Source organism: Mixophyes fleayi, chromosome 1 (genome assembly GCF_038048845.1).
Source record: "Mixophyes fleayi isolate aMixFle1 chromosome 1, aMixFle1.hap1, whole genome shotgun sequence".
NCBI lineage: Eukaryota > Metazoa > Chordata > Amphibia > Anura > Limnodynastidae > Mixophyes > Mixophyes fleayi.
In genome coordinates, this window is record NC_134402.1 from 336,485,950 (window position 1) to 336,506,431 (window position 20,482).

The following is a 20,482-nucleotide window of genomic DNA, read 5'->3' on the forward strand; positions in this document are numbered from 1 at the left end:
CACAGTAAGGGAGTGTTCAGGCAATACACACAATTCAGACCTGGTCACGGACACATATGCCTGTCAGGAGCCATATCGTTTGTGGGTGCTTGATCCCTGGTGTAAATACTAATTGCGAAAATCTACAACACTAGTTGTCAGCTTCTGGTTGTGGGTTCTGTCACACTGCTTGTGCAAATACACGCTGGTAGTGATGAATGGCAACAACAAGTAGTCACTGCTGATTGGATGATTAGGTAACTACCTCACCAGCTCTTAGCAGTTCATTCATTGCTCGTGACTATTTAACAGAATGTAGCGGATGCTTTTTTCTGTGGGTTTTTTACATTATATAAAAAAAGTTATCTTTCGATCCTACTAACATACAAGGGTACTTTAATAACATGCATTACCATAATATAAGCCTCTGTATATAGGCTTAAATACACAAGTTTTATGCTTGACGTAAGTATGGTATATATGTTACTGATTTAGAGCTGGATGAATCTTGACATGTGTTCTGCTCTGAATATAGGTGAAAATATTTGTCTTCAATTCAACTTTTTGGTGTGGAAAATGTGGTTGATTTGCGTCCATCTCTGAGTGCTTTATCTAGGCTTGTTTATCAATTTGTAGTTAAGAAAAACCTCTACCACAGTGGCACACTGATTAGCATTGCTGCCTCACAGTGCTGGAGTCATGGTTCAACTTGCACCTTATCTATGTGATGTCTATATGTTCTCCCCATGTTTGTGTGGGTTTCCTCTGGGTGCTTCAGTTTCCTCCCACAATCCAAAGACCTTCTGATAGGTTAATTGGCTTATGTCACAATTAACCCTAGTGTGCGTGCATGTGTCAGTGTGGTAGGGAATATATATTGTAAGCTCCACAGGACAGGGACTGAAATATTCTCTGTAAAGTGTCATATGTTGGCACTATAGAAATCACTGATAATAAATAGGATTGATTGTGAAAATATTGCATGATAAAGTGACGTAATGTTTTAAATTATAATTTAAAAATGCGGACCATTGGCATTGGGGTGGCACGCTAAAACGTTTTGATAAGTATATGAACCAATACCTCTTATCTCTGTTGTGTCAGAGATACTCTGATTTATACTGGTAAGGACAAGAGCTGACTTCAACTCTTCTTAGTCTTAGTATTGCCTTCTTTAACCCCTTAACCGCTGTCATCTTAAAATGGTGGAGCAGCGGCCTGTTAACTGATAGGCGGAAAATGGAGTCCATGTTATTCTGAGCCAGAGAGGGGGTTACCAGGTGGGTATCGGTAATCGTCAACCGATTACTAGTCCATTGTGCTTTAGAATAAGGGTTGATATCAGAAATCGCAACCATAAAGTTATTTTGCACAGAATTGTATGGGAATATTATTGTGTAATATGTATTGTAACATTTAGATGGAGAGAAACCCTCTGGGTAGTATTTTCAAATTATTTTTAAATATGTTTAAAATTAATATGTTTGTTAGAGATATTGCATATAATAAATACATCGGTGTTATATTTAACGTTTTGTTCCATGTAGGCATGTACCATCTTTTATCTAGTATGTGTCAGGGTTGCAATTGCTGTCTATAGAAGGATTTTAATCTATTGCTAGATGTGCAGCTGAGGAAATCGTTACTCCTGCAGTCTATAGAGAAAACAAAGTTTACAGATATGTTCACATTTTGAATGATTCATCATTACACATTGATGATACTACCTTGTTTTAAGTAGTGGGTATATCTTTATAACAGTTGTTTGTAAAACAATGATCCAGCCCATTTAAGGAAATCCAAAGGTTGGTGACACTGATGGTTACTTGAGGATGGAGTTGAGAGGACCTGCTCTAGACTGATGAAATCTAGTATCTGTTTGCTGTGGGTTACTGCAGACATTTGCTATTAACACTGCGTGGCCTATTCATACTAATGCTGGGTACACACTCAGTGTTTTCAGCTGATTATCGGGCCAATCACACCATAAACAACCATTCGATATCGCATTAGTGCGTACGCTGCATGATGAACGATTATTGTTCCAATGAACATCGTATCATTTCATTTGATTTTTAAACTGAACTTAAAATCTTGTTCAATGATGGAACAATGTCGTTCCAATCCTGCAGTGTGTAAGCACTCAGCAGCATCCATAGATCTCTGGAGTGTACAGAGTAACAAACTTTTCAGCTGATGGTTATGACAGGTGAAGAGGACAGATCTGAAGGTAAATCGTGTAAAATGTGTTTAGTGTGTACACATGAATCAGTATACTGTTTAGGACTTTGGTTTGCAGTGGAATAAGACACGATCAGAAATCTTTAAAGGAGTTGACAAGATTATTTTCACCTTTTTTACCTGTAATTAGAAATAATTAGATTTGAAGCAGATGATTCCCCATCACTTTGGAACTGTACTAACTGATGAATTGCAGGTGTCTGCAATATATAAATCACGACATAAACAAGTCATTCTCCCGTTTTATGTCACCGTGTGTACTGCAATGAGCATGGCGAAAAGAGAGCCAGAGAGGTTGTCAGAGGAGGTCAGACAAAAGATAGTAGCCAATCATTGACAATCTCAAGGCAACAAATCAATCTCCAAAGACCTTGGTGTTCCTGTTTTCACCTTACATAATGTTATTAGGACGTTTAAGCCCCATGGCACAGTAGCCGCCCTCCCTGGACGTGGCTGCAAGATCTAAGATTGTAGCACCAGATTCTTTGAATGGAGTAGAAAGCACCTCGATCAACTGCATAACAGATTCCAGCTGACTTTCAGACAAACGGTACGGCCGGTTCAACTACAACATCCTTCGTCTACTCCATGAAAGAGGGTTATATGGTCGGAGGCCCAGGAGAGAGAGACCTAAGAAAGCCCAACTGAACAAGCCAAATTCCTTCTGGGAGAATGTACTGTGGATCCCAAATTGAAGCTTTTTGGAAAGCACATCATTCTCATCTCTACAGAAAGTAATATGAAGCTTTGAAAGAAAACAATACCTTCCCTACAGTCAGTCATGGAGGAGTTTCTTGAATATTCTGAAGACATAGTTGTGGTGACCAAATACTGTTTTGTATTTTAACTGTTATGTTTATAGGAAATTGTGAGTTGTGGAAATGTTTTCACCCACAACTGTATTTATAAAATATATATTAAACTATGCTTAATGCATTTTCAGAGCTTTGTCTGCTTCACTGAAAATGTATCTAGCTCTTAAATCCTGTCTGTACATTCATTTGCCACTTTGGTGGTCTATGCTTTTGTGCCAGAAATATATGCTATGTGTTTAATTAATTTAATGACTTCTTCAGTCATCTGTGGACACAGTCATTGCTCACGGGTTAAGGTCCACCAATAGTTAACAGGGCACTTTAAGAATATAATCTTCTCTGTGCTACCTTAACCCCTCACATAGTCTGGGTCAGTTTAACTAGACTGTCCTTTTTCACAAAGGATTTTGTATAAAGTCTCTTGGGCAGTATTATTACCTCTGTGAAATACCCCTTATTTGGCAATAATGTCCATGTGCCAACATGGTGCACTCACTTAGCTCCTGTACTATCTTGAAGCTTCTAGCACAGTGCATGCACTTAGTGCTGCTCTCATACAGCCTCTCTGTTCTCTGTGCAGTGTGATATCTTCCAGAGGTCACACATGGACCTAAAATTGGTGTACTTTGCCCGGGCTGCTCCCCAGCTGTGGAACGATCTTCCACGCTCCATCAGGTTAGCATCTACTCTCAAAGGCTTCAAGCGTGCCCTTAAGACTCATTTTTTTATTCTAGTCTATCAGTCCTCCTCATAACTTCCTTGTCCTGGCTCTCTCCCCTAGTTAGTACCACCCTATTTGTGTCTCCCCCTTCCCTTTAGGATGTAAGCTCTCATGAGCAGGGCCCTCTTTCCTTGTGTGCTCCTTCTACTGTTCCTTCACCCTCTGTACCTCTTGGCCTGCTGCCCTAGCCCTATTTTCCCTGTTTTCTTAAGCTTCGGCCTTCTTCTCGCTGATTTCTACTATCCCTTTCACTATCTGTCCCAGATATAATCTGATTTGCTTTACCCTGTCACCTGTGTTTGTATATATTTTTGTATCATGTTGTGTCTTGGTTCTGTTTTCTGTATATGTAATGTACGGCGCTGCGGACCCTTTGTGGCGCCTTATAAGTCAAAGATAATAATAATAATAATAATAATACATAGCTTTTCCGTTTCCTATGCTTAAGAAGTTATCTACCTATGATGTCCTTGAAGGCTGTCTTTCAGCAAGTTGTTCAGATTTATATACTCTGTCCTACTGTTCTTAATTTTGTATAATAGTACGCCATACCTGATTTATATTTGCGTGATCCTTATCAATCTGTTTTGTGATGGTCATGGTGACTGTAAGTTTATGGTGTGGTAGGAATTTTATCTGTTCACTGCTTATATTATTGGGCTGTAGGTTTTTCCTATGGTAGCTACGATTTCTACTGAATATGTATCAGTGTGACCAAGGGTTTATTCTTTATTAAAGATATCCCAGTGAATATTTTAGCCTGAGCAAAAGCAGCTTCAGGCAGTGGTCTCCAGAACGCTTTGCCTCCCTCCCTATATGAAGGCGTTTGAAAGTCCCCAGAGTAATTTTTTGTTCCCCAGTTGGCTGAAGGAGACAGATGAATTTATTAACTTGCTGATAAATCCTTTTCTCTGAAGCAGCTGTCTCATTTGGGATTTATGTTATGGTGTTTGGTTAAGATTTCCAGTTCATGGTTATCATAGAACAAGGGGTAGTTCTGTTCTTAAAGTGCCCTGCGTTATGATGTTGGCACTTATCCTGAGTGAGGTATGTGCCCCCAGTAACTTCAGAAAAACAGATTGGATTGTAAGTTAATGAATCCCCCGTATTTTAACTGACTTAAACTGCAAGTGTTGAAAGTCTCCTGTTTCCTACACAGCTTTTGCAGCGGCAACGGATCATCTTCTCTAGGCAGCGATTGAGTCGGTACTATCTGAGGAAATGGCACAAGAGGGTAAAGTGAATTTTTATTTCCATATTGTAACTATTAACGCAGACCTGTTCAGTATTAAGTGTTTTGTAGGATGATTCTGATTATCGGAAGTATTGAATATCTGGAAATCTGATTTAACTGATTTGTGTGTTGCAGTTGTTGGAGAAAGGGCAGCAGGATAAGCAGACAGTACAAGCTCTGTGGCACTGGTCCCTTAACCTGCAGGGAAAGGTATTCTACATTCACGATATAGCATATAAATGGCTTCATGTACTATTTACTGATAATGTTGTGTGTTTAGGTATTTGATTGCTGGTTAGCATATGTGAGTGAGTGCCGGAGGAAGAAACAGCGTCTTGCAGAGGCAGTGGAGGTGTATCGTACTGACCTCCTGCAAGAGGGGGTCACAAGGATCTTACGTTTCATGTCTGGAATGAAGCAGTTCCGAGCTCAGCTGTCTACTCAGCATCAGTTGAAGGTAGGAAAAGACAGAAGAACTGGAATTGTGTATGTTCTGAATGTTTTCAATACATGAAGACATTTTTACTAATTTCACATCAGGAGATTTTAACACTGCAAAAATGTATTTGTTTGATATGCATTTACTTTCATACTTTGTAATACTAATAGAAGTAACACAATGAGTGAAATTTATAGGGGAAGTGCTAAAAAGCACTAGTAAGTAATGCAATTTCCCACTTTCTTGTGACATTTAACACTGTTTTTGGAATCTGGAGCTTAAATGGTGTGCAGCTTATGTTTGGTTATCTTGGTAGTACAAAAACCTATTTCTTATTCATACTATGGGGGGCACTATACATTTACAGGCAAAAGCTCTCAAGCTCCTCCCCCTATTGGCTTTTCTTAGATTTTTTTTTTTTTATTATTTTTTTTTTGCATTATAGTTTTATTTTTTGGGGCTGGTTGCTGACTTAGATATAAGCACCTGCTGAGCAACAAGTTTTTTCCCTGCCTCTATATAACTGGTATTTGCCTGCATTGCAGATCCACATCCTCTATTGTTTGTGCATTGCAATTAGATTTGCAATTGCAACAGATAGGAAGACAGTGGTCTCCATTAAGTCAGTTCTTTTGGCCGCTAGGGCCTCCCTCAGACTCAATTTATCTTTGGCTTTGGTCATTAAGGTGATGGAGAGGTGGTTGGAGCACTTTGCTGGAGCAGATCGGTGATGCCTTAGTATACCTGGGGAAGCTATCATTGATGCTGGATTTGTGGGGGCCTAGGATCTTAGCTTCAGTGATATCTGCATGCCGGACCCTCTGGCTGTGTGACTGGCAGGCAGCTCTTGAGTCCCTGCTGCACAGGGGAGGTTTTGTTTGACCCAAGCCTGACCAGGTTATCCCCCTGGCTACAGAGGGGCAGAGTACTGTTGTTCCTGCAAATGTCATTAGGCCGATGGCCCTAGTTTTTTCTCCCCTCTGGTTAACAGGCCAAGGTCAGGGCAAGAAGAGGTTAATAGCAGATCCAGAAAATAGACAGTGGTCAGGAGAAAACTGTGAAATCCAAGGTTACGGGTCACAACAATAAGTCAATACAGATCAGCTTCCAGAGCGCACTAGTTCACTATAAACCATCACCAGCACAAGTGATGGACAGAAAGCAGTGTTTATTCAGATGGGCCAATGAAATAGGCCCAGCCTGATTACCTGTACTAGTGCAGCAGACTCTAATAATCAAGATTAGCAAGATAGCTGCAACATTGTAACCCGAGTCCTTGGGGGGAGGGTTTTTTTTGGGTTTTTTTCAGTTCCCTGGGGGTGAAACTGCTGAAGGAGAATAAAAAATGTGCAATATTTTTAAGGTACAAATAAATTTGATTCAGGAACAGATTTATGGAAGTGGTGTGACACTTTAATTGTTTGCAATAAATTTCAGAAAAACTGTACATGAACTGGTTTGTGACTTGTCCTCCATTGCTCTCCTATAGGACATATAGATATATCACCTTTGTGTCTGTATGAATGTGGTGCATCTATGTCTCTTGTGTTTTCTGCTTCAGGAGGTATACACACAGAATGTTGCAGTTCGTCGCTATGCCATGATCTGGAAGCAGAAAGTTTTCAAGAAGCTTCCCCAAATTCCAGCTTCTAGGAAAGTGACCTTTCAAATCCCAGTTTCCGATGTACAATGTGAGGAAGACCTCTACTGCCGTTCTAATTACACTTCAGTGCATGCTTCGTCCGCTCCCCTGTCTGAGGGGGAACCCACCCTGAGTACCATGTAAGAGACATTGGGAATGACAGCTGCAAATGTTTCCAATTTTCTTTAGCTTGGGAATATTTATCACTAAATGTCCGTCTGTCATTTGTGTACAAGACAATTACTAAGGTAACCCGCCACAATAATATAATGTCCTAATTTTAGAAGCACATTGCGGAAAGAGCGTCTGAAACCACGCAGTCCGGCCTTCTTGCTACACTCGCTGGAAAGAGAGGGCCTCCTTGGTGCAGTGGGCATTGCAACAGGAAGTCAAACCAGCTGTGCTCAACAGTAAGAACGACGGGGTTCCAATCTGTTTTTATTCACAATGGTGTTTTGTAGCCGAACTGTTTACATGAAATGTTAAAATAACCTCGGAGTTGATGGTTCACGTCACCTGCTCTTTTTCTTTTTTTTCACACATTATTTATAAAGGAAACAAACAAACGAAAACGTAACCATTAGCGACATATTACTAATTTAATCTTCTCTTTTAATGCAGTGACTCCACCACAAGAGACCATCTTGAGAGACACAATTCATGTGTGGACCAGTCACCAGACCTGGGATTGAAATCCACCAGTGTTTCTCCCACATTGCCAGTAAAGCCATTGCAATCTGTGTGTGTGACTAGTCCCCATTCTGACAATCCGCCAGTGACTCCATGTCCGGCTATTTGCTCTTCTGTGACTTCAGCGCCTACTTCCTTCAGTGCCCACCAGGCCTTGCCTATCTCAGCCCTGATGCCTCCTTCTTCCTTTATGCCGCAAGTTCAGGAGCTGATAGTAAGTAAAGTGGGAGGAAATATTTCTTCCTACATCAACACTAATCCATCTGAAATTATTTTTAGATATTTGTTTAATAAATTACCTTATATATGAATATATGTGGTTATTTATTTATAATTTCTTGTTTATTTTTCCCTGCACTTTGATTTAAATAACTTTGTGGGATATGACTGACTATACATCCCTCTGCAACATGGTATTTTTGTGTTCTCCCTCCCTCCAGAACACCAGTGTACCTCACCCAGTGGAACAACCTAAGTTGACTCGTTTTTCTAGCTCAAAACAAGTTTCTGATTATTCATGCCAGCTGCTGTCCCCAAATGACTTCTTACGGGGGACCAGAGTACAACCACCTACATCCTCAGGTAATTAGACTTGGAATTATAATTAGTTAGCTGCACTATGTACTTTTTTGCCTTTACATAAATGTTTTTGTTAGTGTGATCATTATTTACCAAATCTCAAACAGTAGAATGCCTTATTTATGTGGGTTAGTTTTTTTTTAATTTGCATATTCTAAATGAGCAAAAAAATGAAATGTAAAAAGTATTCATAAAATGTGTGTGTATAAAAAAAACAACACTATGTAACACCAACAATGCACGTGTTCCCATTTGTATCCCTGGCCGAGTAATACAATTGAAATTTTGTATGAATTTTTTCTCTGAATCCATATGGGGGGCACTGATACCTTAGGATATAGAGGATCCTCCAGGACTGGCATTTTATTTTGTCTTCTCAAAGCCTTTGCTCCTTCCTCCTTTATACCCCACACGCTGCAGGGAGATATTTATCTAACCAACACCCCCAGAACAGAGACACATAAACATAGAAACTAGAAGGAAGAGCACCATCATCTCTGGGGGGGGAGCATACGAATCCATGGGTTGGTACGCTCACAGAGTTGCGGTGCACAGCACCTTTTGACCAAAACTGGCTTTTTTGGCAGCAAAAACATTAACCCTGTAGAACTTTGTAAAAATGTGCCCAACACAGCTGCAGCACTGTACAGGGCTGCCCACATAGCATTCACTGATCTGACATTGTAAGTTTCTCTAATTACTCAAGTGATTCATCTAGGTATCTGTTTTGAAGCAGGCCAAACCCTGAGCTCACCTGTCCTATTGTGATACACCTGCCATACCCTAACAACATCTAATAGGTGAAGCTATCCCTCTTCCACTGAAGACTGATTCTGACCCAAAGCCAGAGTCGCAACGTCCTGATTCAAGTGGAATTTTTAAACCAAATTGTGCTGGAAAGACGGCCTGTGGAAGTAGCTGAGAGAAAAAGCTTTCCACGTAAGAAACTTGAGGTCAGCCAAGTCAAGTGATTCAAAGGAATTGTGTTGTAATGCCTTCAACACCAAATTGAGAACTCTGCTTTGATAAAAAAATTGTCAAAATACGGGATGATTATCGTACCCTTGGACCTTAAGAGCGAGGCCAAGACTGTCATGAACTTTGTGAAATCCTGCAGGACAGTCTCCAGACCAACGGAAAGTGCCTGAAACTGAGTCGCCATTGGTGGCCCTCCCAGAATGGGACATGTTGGTAGGTATCCTTGACATCCAAGGATAGCAGTAACTTGTCCCTCCGAACATAGGCGTTCCAAGAACTTTGTTCAAAATGATCCGAGACAAACTGGCTTCGGAACGGAGAACAGGTTTGAATAAAAACCTGTTGCCCTGGAATCAGAATGATAAGACTGGTTGACAGTAGATTGTGAATGGCATCTTGCAATGTCTGACTCTTCTTTTGATTTACAGGGAAACTTGAATAAACATCTTTTCTCTTTCATCCAGTCTGGGGGACACTGCTTACCATGGGTTGTGGAGGGGAGCACGAGAGTTGGCACCTAGCTAGTTAATCTTTAGCACTGCTGACAGACCCCTCCCCTCTACAATCCCCCCACCTCTTCCGCCTCAGTTTTTTCTAGGTGCCCAAAGGAGTTGGGCTTATTAGAAATAGCTAGTGATTTATTTAATTTATTTTTGTATATAACTTTCATTTTTCTTTAATTTTTACAGTTCAGTTAGTTTAGGGCAGAGCTGGGAGTGTGTTCTACATATAGAGAACACACTCACAGAAGCTGGGCAGCGGTGACCGGACTCTGTCAGAGAGAGCAGACTGCTCTCAATGGCAGAGCATTAACGGTCACAGGATAGAGTGACAAGCGGTCTCACCGGACCGCTGTCACTCTTGGAGGCTCCACGATAACCGGCGCTGCCATTAGGCATAGAGCGCCGCCTATCTCACCACCTCGCCGGCGCCCATGATTTGTTTCAACGGACCGCGGAGGTACAGAAAGAAGGAGGATCCCCCCTCAGGTGAATAGGAGGGGGCATCGGGGTACTAATGCTGCAGGAGGCCTCCATAACTCTGCCAAATACATCGATAAAGTTCCTTTTTAAAAATAAAAAAAAAGGAGAGACAGAAAGCTGCAGAGGGGGAACTATCACAAGAGCTCCCCTGCTCTCGGCACAGATGGTACAGTCCGGACTCTGGCGCCAAACAGAAGCCCGGGAAGGAACTTATCTCCAAGGGAGCAGACAGCAGGACACTGCTGTTGGACTTCTCCCCTGAGTGGCCCTTTTGGCTAAGTACCAAAAACCCTTTCTTTAACCATTTACTGACTGTGGTTACAGGAGGGAGGCTAGTAGGATTGTAAAAATCTTCTTACTTGCACATATATCTTTTCATTGGTACAAACATACAAGTACAGCTTTTATTACACAATAGTATGTTTGGTGTGCTTTTCCTTTTAAAATGACATAAAAGGGAAAAGGCCCTATGGCAAAATATTTTGCATGTTCTAGATGTAAAGTTAAATTACCTAATGGGCAGAAAGACCCGTTGGCGCTCTGCTCAGCCTGTGAAGGAGAGGTCCCCTCTGCGCAAACCCAGCTCCACTGACGGAGGAACCGGCCTGGGTAGCTTCCCTGACACAGTCGGTTTCCTCTTTGGCACAGATGGTCTCCCAATCTAATCAATTATGGACTAGTGTGGCAGCATCTGTGACTAATAATACTATTACTCCTGTGGGGCTCCCTGCTGCCACGGTTTCTATCGAAACGGCTATAGCAGGACCTTCCTCTTTGCTTACGGACCATCCGCCTGTACCCACAGAACCGGCATGGTCCTCAGCATTTATTAAGGGTTTGGATCCCCAAACCTGCCCCCAGCTAAAAGAAAGCGTCTCAGATCCTCTAATCCTCTCGTGGTCCTTTCTGATTCAGAGGGACTTTCAGAAGAGGAAACAGAATCAAATTTGGATTCTGACTAGGTTCCATCCTCGGAACAGGAAGAAGTCACTAAATATCAATTTATTGACGATTTGGTTTTAGCGGTGAGGCAAGCGTTGGACCTCCCAGAAATGGAGGATCCTAGTCCTAGAGACAGAAGTCTCTTTAAAAAGGCCAAAAGGAAGGTTATTTGTTTTCCCCCTTCTACAGAACTCAGAGATATTGCTGAGGGAGCCTGGAAACAGCCTGATAAAAAGTTTTCTGTTCCAAAGAGGTTCTCTTCTCTGTATCCGTTACAGGAAGAGGACGTGGCTCGCTGGGAGGAAATTCCGAAAGTAGATACTCCTGTAGCCCATTTGGCCAGTCACACTCCTTCCAGCCCCGGGATCAGCATCTCTGCAAGATACCACTGACCGCAGAGTGGAATCCCAGTTAAAATCTATATTTGTAGCAGCGAGTTCTTCCTTTAGACCCACGTTTGCTTCAGCTTGGGTTGCCAAAGCCATGGAAGCATGAGCAGAGCAACTGGCACAGACCTTACAGGACCCAGAATTGATTACCCTAGCGTTACATTTAAAGGAGGCGTCGGGGTATATTTATGAGGTGGCTCAGAGCTCAGCTTCTGTGTCCTCCTCTATTCAGGCTGCGTCTGTTTCAGCTAGAAGAACATTATGGCTGAAATCCTGGGAAGGGGATTCTGAGTCAAAGAAATCTATGGAATCCATTCCTTTTTCGGCAGCAGGTCTGTTTGGCCCGGAATTAGATAATATGATTTCCCAGGCAACAGGGGGCAAGAGCACCTCTTTGCCAGTTTTCTCCGGTAGAAGCCGGACTCCACGGTTTAGTTCCTTTCATCAGTCCTTTAGGGGTACATCCTTGCCCAGAGGGCAATCGTTTAAAAGGTAGACAACCGAATTCCCGAGGCTCGTCTGTCAGAGGCAGGTCCTCGTTTGCAGCTAGGCGCCAGGCCTCCAAGACTCGGGAGAAGCCTGCGTCCTGACTGCCACTCTATTCCCCAAGAGGTGGCGCTGGTGGGGAGGACGTCTGTCTCTTTTCCAGGAACAGTGGGCAGCGTCATCCCAAGACCCTTGGATTCGTGGCATTATATGAAAAGGGTACATGATAGATCTGATGGGACCAATACCGCAGCGTTTCTTTGTAACCTCGCTACCCCGAGATCCCCAAAGAAGACAGGCAATGCAGGCCTGTGTCGCCTCTCTTCTTTCGCAAAAAGTCATCTGCAGGGTCCCAGACAACCAGAAAAGAAAAGGTTTTTATTCAAATCTTTTTCTGGTCAAGAAGCCGGACGGGTCATTTTGACCCATTCTAAACCTAAAGAGCCTCAATGTGCACTTACGAGTGGACAAATTTCGAATGGTGTCCCTAAGGTCGGTGATAAACGGCCTAGATCAGTTTATGGCATCCATAGACATAAAAGATGCATACCTCCACACTCCTATTTGGAGCAATCATCAGTCCCTCCTGAGGTTCACAGTGGGGAACTCCCACTATCCGTTCTGGGCTCTTCCTTTCGGCCTCTCCACAGCTTCAAGAAGATCATGTCTGTGATGGCAGCGTGTCTTCACCTACAGGGAGTTTAGGTCGTCCCTTATTTAGACGATCTACTCATCAAATCCTCCTCAGAGATTTGCTTACGTCAACACTTATCACTCACCATAGCAATCCTCGAGAGCCATGGGTGGCTGATAAACTTAAAGAAATCCCAGATGGTCCCGTGTCAACGCATGGTCTTCCTGGGGCTTATCATAGATACCAGTTGGCAGAAGGTGTTCCTGCCTACGGAGAAGATCAGTTCAAGCCAGGCTACAACAACTCAGGTCTTGTCCTCTCCCAAGCCCTCAATTCATTTGTGCATGCGGCTGCTTGGGAAGATGGTGGCCTCCTTCGAAACGATCCCCTTCGGTCGGACTCATTCCCGATGCTTCCAGTGGGATCTGTTACAGAAATGGTCAGGATCCCACATACGCTTGGATCTCCAGAGAATCTCGCTGTCTCCGGGGACGAGAGAATTGCTCCAGTGGTGGCTGAATCAGGATCACATGTCAATGGGCAGGTCCTTCGCTCCATGGTCATGGATCATAGCCACGGCAGATGCCAGCCTGAGAGGTTGGGGGGCGGTAATCCTGCACCTCCGGCTCCAGGGACTTTGGTCGGTTCAGGAATCGGCCTTATCAATAAACGTGTTGGAGTTGAAGGCAATTCTTTTAGCCCTTCGGGGGGCCCAGACTCTTCTTCAGGGCCACCCAGTCAGAGTTCAGTCCGACAATGCCACGGCTGTGGCATATGTCAACAGGCAGGGAGGAACCAGGAGTGCAGCAGCAATGAAAATTGCAGCTCAGATTTTTGCTTGGGCAGAACAGTATGTTCCAGCAATCTCGGCAGTATTCATTCTGGGAATAAAGAATTGGGAGGCCGACTACCTAAGTCGAAATCAAATGATGCCGGGGGAGTGGTCACTCCATTTGGAAGTATTTCAGTCTCTAGTTCAGAGGTGGGGTCTTCCAGATATAGATCTTATGGCCTCCAGACACAACAAAAAAGTTCCCAGGTTTTGCGCAAGGGCAAGAGACCCCGTAGCGGTGGATGTAATGACGATGTCATGGAAATTCAGGTTGGGATACCTGTTTCCTCCGATTCCCATGCTTCCTCGCGCGTGCTCAGACGAGTAAGGCAAGGCGGTCTGCCGGTAATTCTAGTAGCTCCCTCATGGCCACGCCGAGTGTGGTATGTGGATATAATCTCAATGGCGGTAGGACAAGGATTTCGTCTTCAGTCACAAGACGACCTTCTTCTTCAAGGTCCCTTCCGTCACCAGAATTTACCTCAGCTCAGTTTAACGGCATGGCTGTTGAAGCCAGCCTCTGGAGAACTAGAGGTTTTTCCTCCAGTGTAGTGAACACTATGATGCGAGCTCGAAAGCCAGTTTCAGCTCGCATCTACCACCGGATTTGGCGAGCCTATATCAGATGGTGCGAAAATAGGACATGTCACACGTCTTCCTTTCGTGTCTCTCGCTTATTGGCTTTTCTTCAGGATGGGCTGGAAGCAGGGCTTTGTTTAGGTTCCCTAAAAGTTCCGGTATCGGCACTTTTTCAGGGTTTTTTTTCACCTGAAATTAGCGGATTTGCCAGATATCCAGACTTTTCTTCAGGAAGTCTTACATATTCAGCCTCCCTATGTTCCGCCTACAGCACCATGGGATCTTAACCTGGTACTGGACATGCTTAAAGGGCCTCCTTTTGAGCCTTTACCTGAGGCAGATTTTAGGTGTTTGACCTGGAAGGTTATTTTTCTTTTGGCAATTGCTTCGGCACGTAGGGTGTCTGAATTGGGAGCTCTGTCTTGCCGAGAACCATATTTGGTTTTTCATGAGGACAGAGCGGTTTTGAGAACACTCCCCTCTTTTGTTCCAAAGGTGGTGTCTTCCTTCCATTTGAACCAGGAAATTGTAGTTCCGTTTTTTTCATCTACTTCTCAGTCTGATCTGCAGTCTATGGAAAAGTTAGATGTGGTTAGGGCTCTCCGTATTTATGTCAAAAGAACATCTCAAATTAGACGAACAGATTCCCTGTTTGTTCTCTATGATTCTAACAAAAGAGGCTGGCCAGCCTCTAAACTGTCCATTGCAAGATGGATTACGGCAACTATTAAGCAGGCTTACTTAAGAGCTAACCTTCCTGTGCCAGAGAGACTTACAGCCCATTCCACCAGATCGGTAGGGGCGTCATGGGCAGCAAGAAATGGGGCTTCTGCTGACCAGCTTTGCAGGGCAGCCACCTGGTCTTCTGTCCACACATTTACCAAATTCTATCAATTTAATGCATTCGCTTCCGCGGATGCAAATTTCGCTCATAGTGCTCTACGAGCGGGGCTTTCAGAGCGGTCCCACCCTTAGGGGGCTGCTTTAGAACGTCCCCATGGTAAGCAGTGTCCCCCAGACTGGATGAAAGAGAAAAGAGGATTTATATACTTGCGTTAAATCCGTTTCTCTGATTCCGTCTGGGGGACACTGCGATCCCTCCCTTCTGCCTTTCCTCTGTATGCTCTTGGTTGATTGACCTATCTCCTTGGGGCTTTTTAATTAACTGAGGAGGAAGAGGCGGGGGGATTGTAGAGGGGAGGGATCTGTCAGCAGTGCTAAAGATTAACTAGCTAGGTGCCAACTCCCATGTTCCCCTCTACAACCCATGGTAAGCAGTGTTCCCCAGACGGAATCAGAGAAACGGATTTAACGTAAGTATATAAATCCTCTTATTAGGATCTGAGAAGATTGATGAAGTATCACTAATATATGCCCCATATCCAGGAATCTGAAGTGGAATTGAACCATTGTTTCTGGTAAAGAAGCAGATGAGCTCCCACCGCCGCTGAGGCCTGGGGGGGTAAATTGCCAGTCATGCCGACTGTTTGTCTTCCTCTGAGAATGTGTAGCAGTGAATTGGCATTTTGTGGCCTGAGTCTTTCCTTTGGTGAGCCATGAAAGGAACAAAACTGAAGACCCCTCACTATGTTTCTAAACTCACCAGTTGGAAGTGACTATGCTCACCCGACACCTGGCTAATGATCTTGTCCAATTCTGGGCAAATAGGATATTACACGAAAACCTCTTCTTAGACTCTTTGTTCGCTTCCTAGGCCTTCAGCCAGAAAGCACAGCGAGCGGAGACTTCTGAAGCCGAAATTCTTGCTTCAATTAGTCCAGCATTCAAAGCCGCGTTTTCAAAGTGTTCAGACGCCTCTGTTGTGTGTGTGACCATGGTCACCAATTCTCACCTAGGCCTCTTGCAATCCCTTTAAAGGCTATGGACCCAAGCCAAAATGAAAAGTGCATCTTGGGGAGATACCAGCCGCTCCAGTCTCAATTCTCCTATCTGTAGTAGCCCCACGGGCTGCTGCATTAGGGATTGGAATGTTGGTGGCCTTGGACAACAGCTATGGGAGCGTCCACCCAGCAGGTGTTTTTTTTCCCATTTTTCAGTTTCTCCCTAGGATTTCTAAACTGGAGCATTTGTTTTTTCTCTTATCTTAAACAGTGAATTATCAGTCTCCGCTGGCTCCTCGCTTTCTTGTATGTTCAGTGTCCGTCTAACTGCATGCACCAGTTCATCCACCCCCTGTGACCAGAATCCTCCTCAACCCATGAGGAATTCTCCAACTCAAATTTCTCCGCTAATCTCGCTGCAGGATGTGGGGTATAGATGATGGAGAAGCAAAGGCTATAAGAATACATTTTTAAAATATTAGAGTCCTGAAGGATCCTCTATTCTACATGGTACCAATGTGTCCCCCATAGGATGAATGAGAAAACATACAATATCAGTTGGTATCTAAAGTTTAGAAATATTAATATACTATATAGTCCTGTCTTATGCACATACAGTTTGTACATTCACAGCACAGGAAAGAGTACCTTGAACTGTGTTGCTGGAGATGTTTATACTAGTGAAGCTGTGAACAGACTACAAAATATGTTCTCCCATAGTTTAAAATAGAACTTCATTCTCCTACAGCAATTTTAGTGTTCGATTCCACTGCAGTACAAGAGGAGCAACAAAATTTGGAGTCTGCAAAGGAGTTACAAACAGTCGCCCTGGAACAAGAACTTGCTCGAATACAGCACATTATGCAGCAATACCAGGATCAGAAGCAGGAACTAAAGTATGTCAAGATTAACGCTAAAGAGGCAGTACATTGATGGGTATCTTCATCCAAGGTTTATTTTGGAACCACTAGCTCTAATGATAAATGATAACAACCCTATTGTAGTTTGTCACCTTAGATAATTACAAGAACCACATATGCATGTAGACTATATGCTAATATACTTAGGGGACCCTCTCTTCAATATCACTCGATTCGGGAAATTCCCTTGCTAAACAATTAACTGGTCTAAAACTGTTCTGCTGCTGAACTGCAAACCAGTGTAACATTTCCATATTAACTTTTGTGAACTGATATATTTAAATACCTGGGCATACCATATAGTATTAAAACTTAATCTTGCTCCTATTCTGGATCTTTCCAAACAAAAAATAAATATTTCCATCATTATTGCTAAGAAAAGTTTGGCCAAGATGATATTACTACCCAATACCTTGCCCAATGTTCCACAATTTACAATTCCTCAGCTTACTACTCTGCTAACAAGCTTGACTGATTTATAGAGTTAGTGACTGTCCCGTAGCCTAATTTCCCTAAAACCAATAATCAATGGGTGAGTGACCTTAGCTCCTTAAGTGACTGCTTGGGAGGAGGTCCTTGTTTGTCAAAGGTATTAAGTAATAGTGCAAGGAATCAATTGATGCAAATACAGTCATGGAGTTAATACATCCAAATGATATTGCAGGCTAGACCAGGATGTGAGCAATGTCGTATAGAAAGATACCTTTATTTCCCATCTCTGACAAATATATTGGTTGGCAGTTCTACACATGCTTCACTTACTTTTTGATAAGGATTTCCCCCTCATTCTTAGGATGTGTAGTCTTGGCTTGATTGAGAATCCAGATCTATGTGGTCCTCCACAGTTGTTTTATTAACAATTTTTTTTATGTATATATTGTTACACACAATTACATGTGGCCAAATTTTTACTGAGGCGACTCCCGTTTTCTTACAGTCCTGGCTGAAAACCAGGATGGGGAAGAGAGGGGAGCAGGGGAAACAAAAGAGCAATCACAAGTGGCAATCGAGAACTGCAGCTTGTGATGGTCCTCTTGCAGCTTTAAAAATAAAACATGTAAAAAAAAAAAATCAAAAAAAAATTCTAACTTTTATTTTAAGAAACTGGCGTAGACATGCTGAAGTGCTAAGAAGGTGGCTGGAGACTGATGAGCTGGTATTGGACCCTGATGAACATATCATTGCCCAGGACATTAAGAGTGAACTACAGCAGGTAGTAAATAGCCCATGTGATTTCTGGATTGAGGCCTTTCCATGAAGAGTTTGTGCACCCTAGTCCACATATAAACAAGGCCTGCTGACTGCTTTATAAACACACACACACACCCTTCCTTCTGTGCTCTTAACCTTTCTCTTACATAATGTAGAGACTTTCACATATAATTGTTTTATATGCAGTTATGATTTGTAAATTGTACCTTTTTTTTTTATTTTCAAACTTGTATTTAGGTTTATTGATCCTTGAACATTTATAAATGTTTCTATACCCTTAGATGAGAATTAACGGTTTTCACAGTATAGCAATGTATGAGATAACTATAGTGATTTGGCTTATCTGGTTAATGGGAAGTAGTCGGGCATGCACCTGTCTTTAAGGCAGAATATTTTCTAGGAATCCACAATACTGATGTAAGCCATGCAGTGCACACATTTACAAAGTAGTTTTATATACAGATGTTTTTTTGGTTTTTTTTAGGGATTAACGTTTGGCAACATCTATTTAACAAAACAAACACCTGCTTACTGAGAATGTTTTAGACCTTAGTGTCAAATATAGGATTGTTAAACATTTCACCACAGGCAGAGTATTGCTCCTCTGACAGCAGCGCTACAGTAATGATCATGCTTCTAATATACCTAGGTTATGTATTTCACTGTGTCCAGAATATTGCCATTAATGATTCAGACTTTCTATCTTGCGTCCACAGCTGGAACTGCAGATAGATAAACGTGCACAGAAACTACATGTGGAGAAGAGGCACGTGCAGGACTATGTCAGCCGGATCCAGGAGATTACTGCGTCACTGGACTTCTGTTCTTCCACCAAAATGTAAATAAAACAGACTATTCATATGCGGTTTGCATTGTTTTATTTCAAAATGTATGCTATTAAATGAGTTAATTTGTTAGCAAGATCTTCCCCTTTTTAGAAATATAAAAGTAATGAGCTACAGCTCCCCTGGGCAGTTTCACTTCAATGCACCCTCAGGTAGAAATGCCCTGGTCATACGCCACCAGTCTGCATTACCTATCTAACAGGAGCAGCGATGGGTCCTCGTTCATATGGCTGTCTGATACCCTTACCAGGGAGATAAAGCTGCCTTTGGAGTAGCACTTCCCTGAGGTTGGCAGTGCCCCTCCTGTATCACATTCTCCCATCAAAAGCCTATCATTAAACAATGCTCGCTTCCACCAGTACCCCAGCTGATATTAAAACATATATACATATATCCAAAGCCTTGTGATCTCTTTTCCAGCCACACCTCATAGATGAGGAAAGGGAGTGGAAACAAAGTGCGTAGTGAGAGTAGGAAGGAGCTGGTGTGTGAGGCAGTAGCCATAGCGCATGGTCTTGATCTGTACGACGGTCATCTGTCCTGCACATCCACATGGCTCAGCTTGCATAGAGATGTGGATTGGAGTCTCCCAGACACTAGCACGCTTGAACAGCCTCCGGGTCAATCTTGTGTCAGGAAAGAATGGTGATCTGCCTAAAGAGAACCCATGGCCTCTCCAAAGTGTATTTTCTGTCCAGCCTTCAGGTTGAAGTTGAATTCCTTCGGTGCCTCAAATATTAGGACTATGGTGGAACCAAGGTTAAATTCTCCCAGCTGTTCTCCTTTCCGCATTACAATGCCGTCCTGATTATTGTTAGTTACGTAGCTCACATCATTGTGAGACCCTTTGCTGTAACGAGGACTGTTAGTCTGTAAATCCTAAAGAGAAAAAGGAGATCCAATTAGTTAAGTAATCAAGAGCTTACGTGTCAAATAAATATTAAATAAACTTAAAACATCAATTCATGCTAGTCCTGTAGTGCAGAAAATGAGAATAAGGTACCACCTATTGTAAAACAAGGACATTAGAAGCCATCTAATGTTTTGTATGCAGTGATCCTAATATTGTAATATGTACTACCATCAAGGTCATGTTGCAAGTAACCACACTGCTCACCAAATAACAGAATATATTTTACTTTGCTTATATCCTGAGGGAAAATGACCTTCAAATCCCCATCATATTTTAGACTACTCCCATTACAAGTGAATAGCTTTAGATCCAGATTTTCAGTGAGTTTTTAGTATCATTGGACAGAAGCACCCAGTGGCCTAACTCATACATGTCTGAAAGCTATGCCACAGTTTGTTATGCCACAAATGTTATTAGACACGTTGTAGGATCTGTAAACATGAACTGCTAGCAACAGTCTTTTTTAGTGTTCTTGTGCAATGAACAAAACCGGAAACTGGCAAGTGGGGAGAACGCTGCATGTGAGAATTGGGAATAATGATTTACTAATTTCACCACTGGCTTCATAGGTTCAAGTTGAATTGATAA

General features: G+C 42.6%; 2 protein-coding genes across 6 annotated transcripts in view; one reads left to right on the plus strand and one right to left on the minus strand.

The window, feature by feature from the left end:
* Window positions 1–18,997, plus strand: part of SFI1 (SFI1 centrin binding protein) — a 55,210-nt gene extending 36,213 nt beyond the window's left edge. Inside the window, exons 23-32 of the mRNA XM_075215249.1 lie at window positions 4,916–4,990; window positions 5,126–5,200; window positions 5,271–5,447; window positions 6,991–7,211; window positions 7,356–7,481; window positions 7,693–7,975; window positions 8,202–8,343; window positions 16,753–16,900; window positions 18,026–18,137; window positions 18,853–18,997. Coding sequence (XP_075071350.1) covers window positions 4,916–4,990; window positions 5,126–5,200; window positions 5,271–5,447; window positions 6,991–7,211; window positions 7,356–7,481; window positions 7,693–7,975; window positions 8,202–8,343; window positions 16,753–16,900; window positions 18,026–18,137; window positions 18,853–18,978 — 1,485 coding nt within the window. The 3' untranslated portion in view covers window positions 18,979–18,997. The remainder of the gene's footprint in view (window positions 1–4,915; window positions 4,991–5,125; window positions 5,201–5,270; window positions 5,448–6,990; window positions 7,212–7,355; window positions 7,482–7,692; window positions 7,976–8,201; window positions 8,344–16,752; window positions 16,901–18,025; window positions 18,138–18,852) is intronic.
* Window positions 18,998–20,482, minus strand: part of PISD (phosphatidylserine decarboxylase) — a 30,318-nt gene continuing 28,833 nt past the window's right edge. For all 5 annotated transcript variants that reach the window (XM_075215293.1, XM_075215297.1, XM_075215285.1 and 2 more), the window contains one exon: window positions 18,998–19,860. In XM_075215293.1, coding sequence (XP_075071394.1) covers window positions 19,636–19,860 — 225 coding nt within the window. In that variant the 3' untranslated portion in view covers window positions 18,998–19,635. The remainder of the gene's footprint in view (window positions 19,861–20,482) is intronic.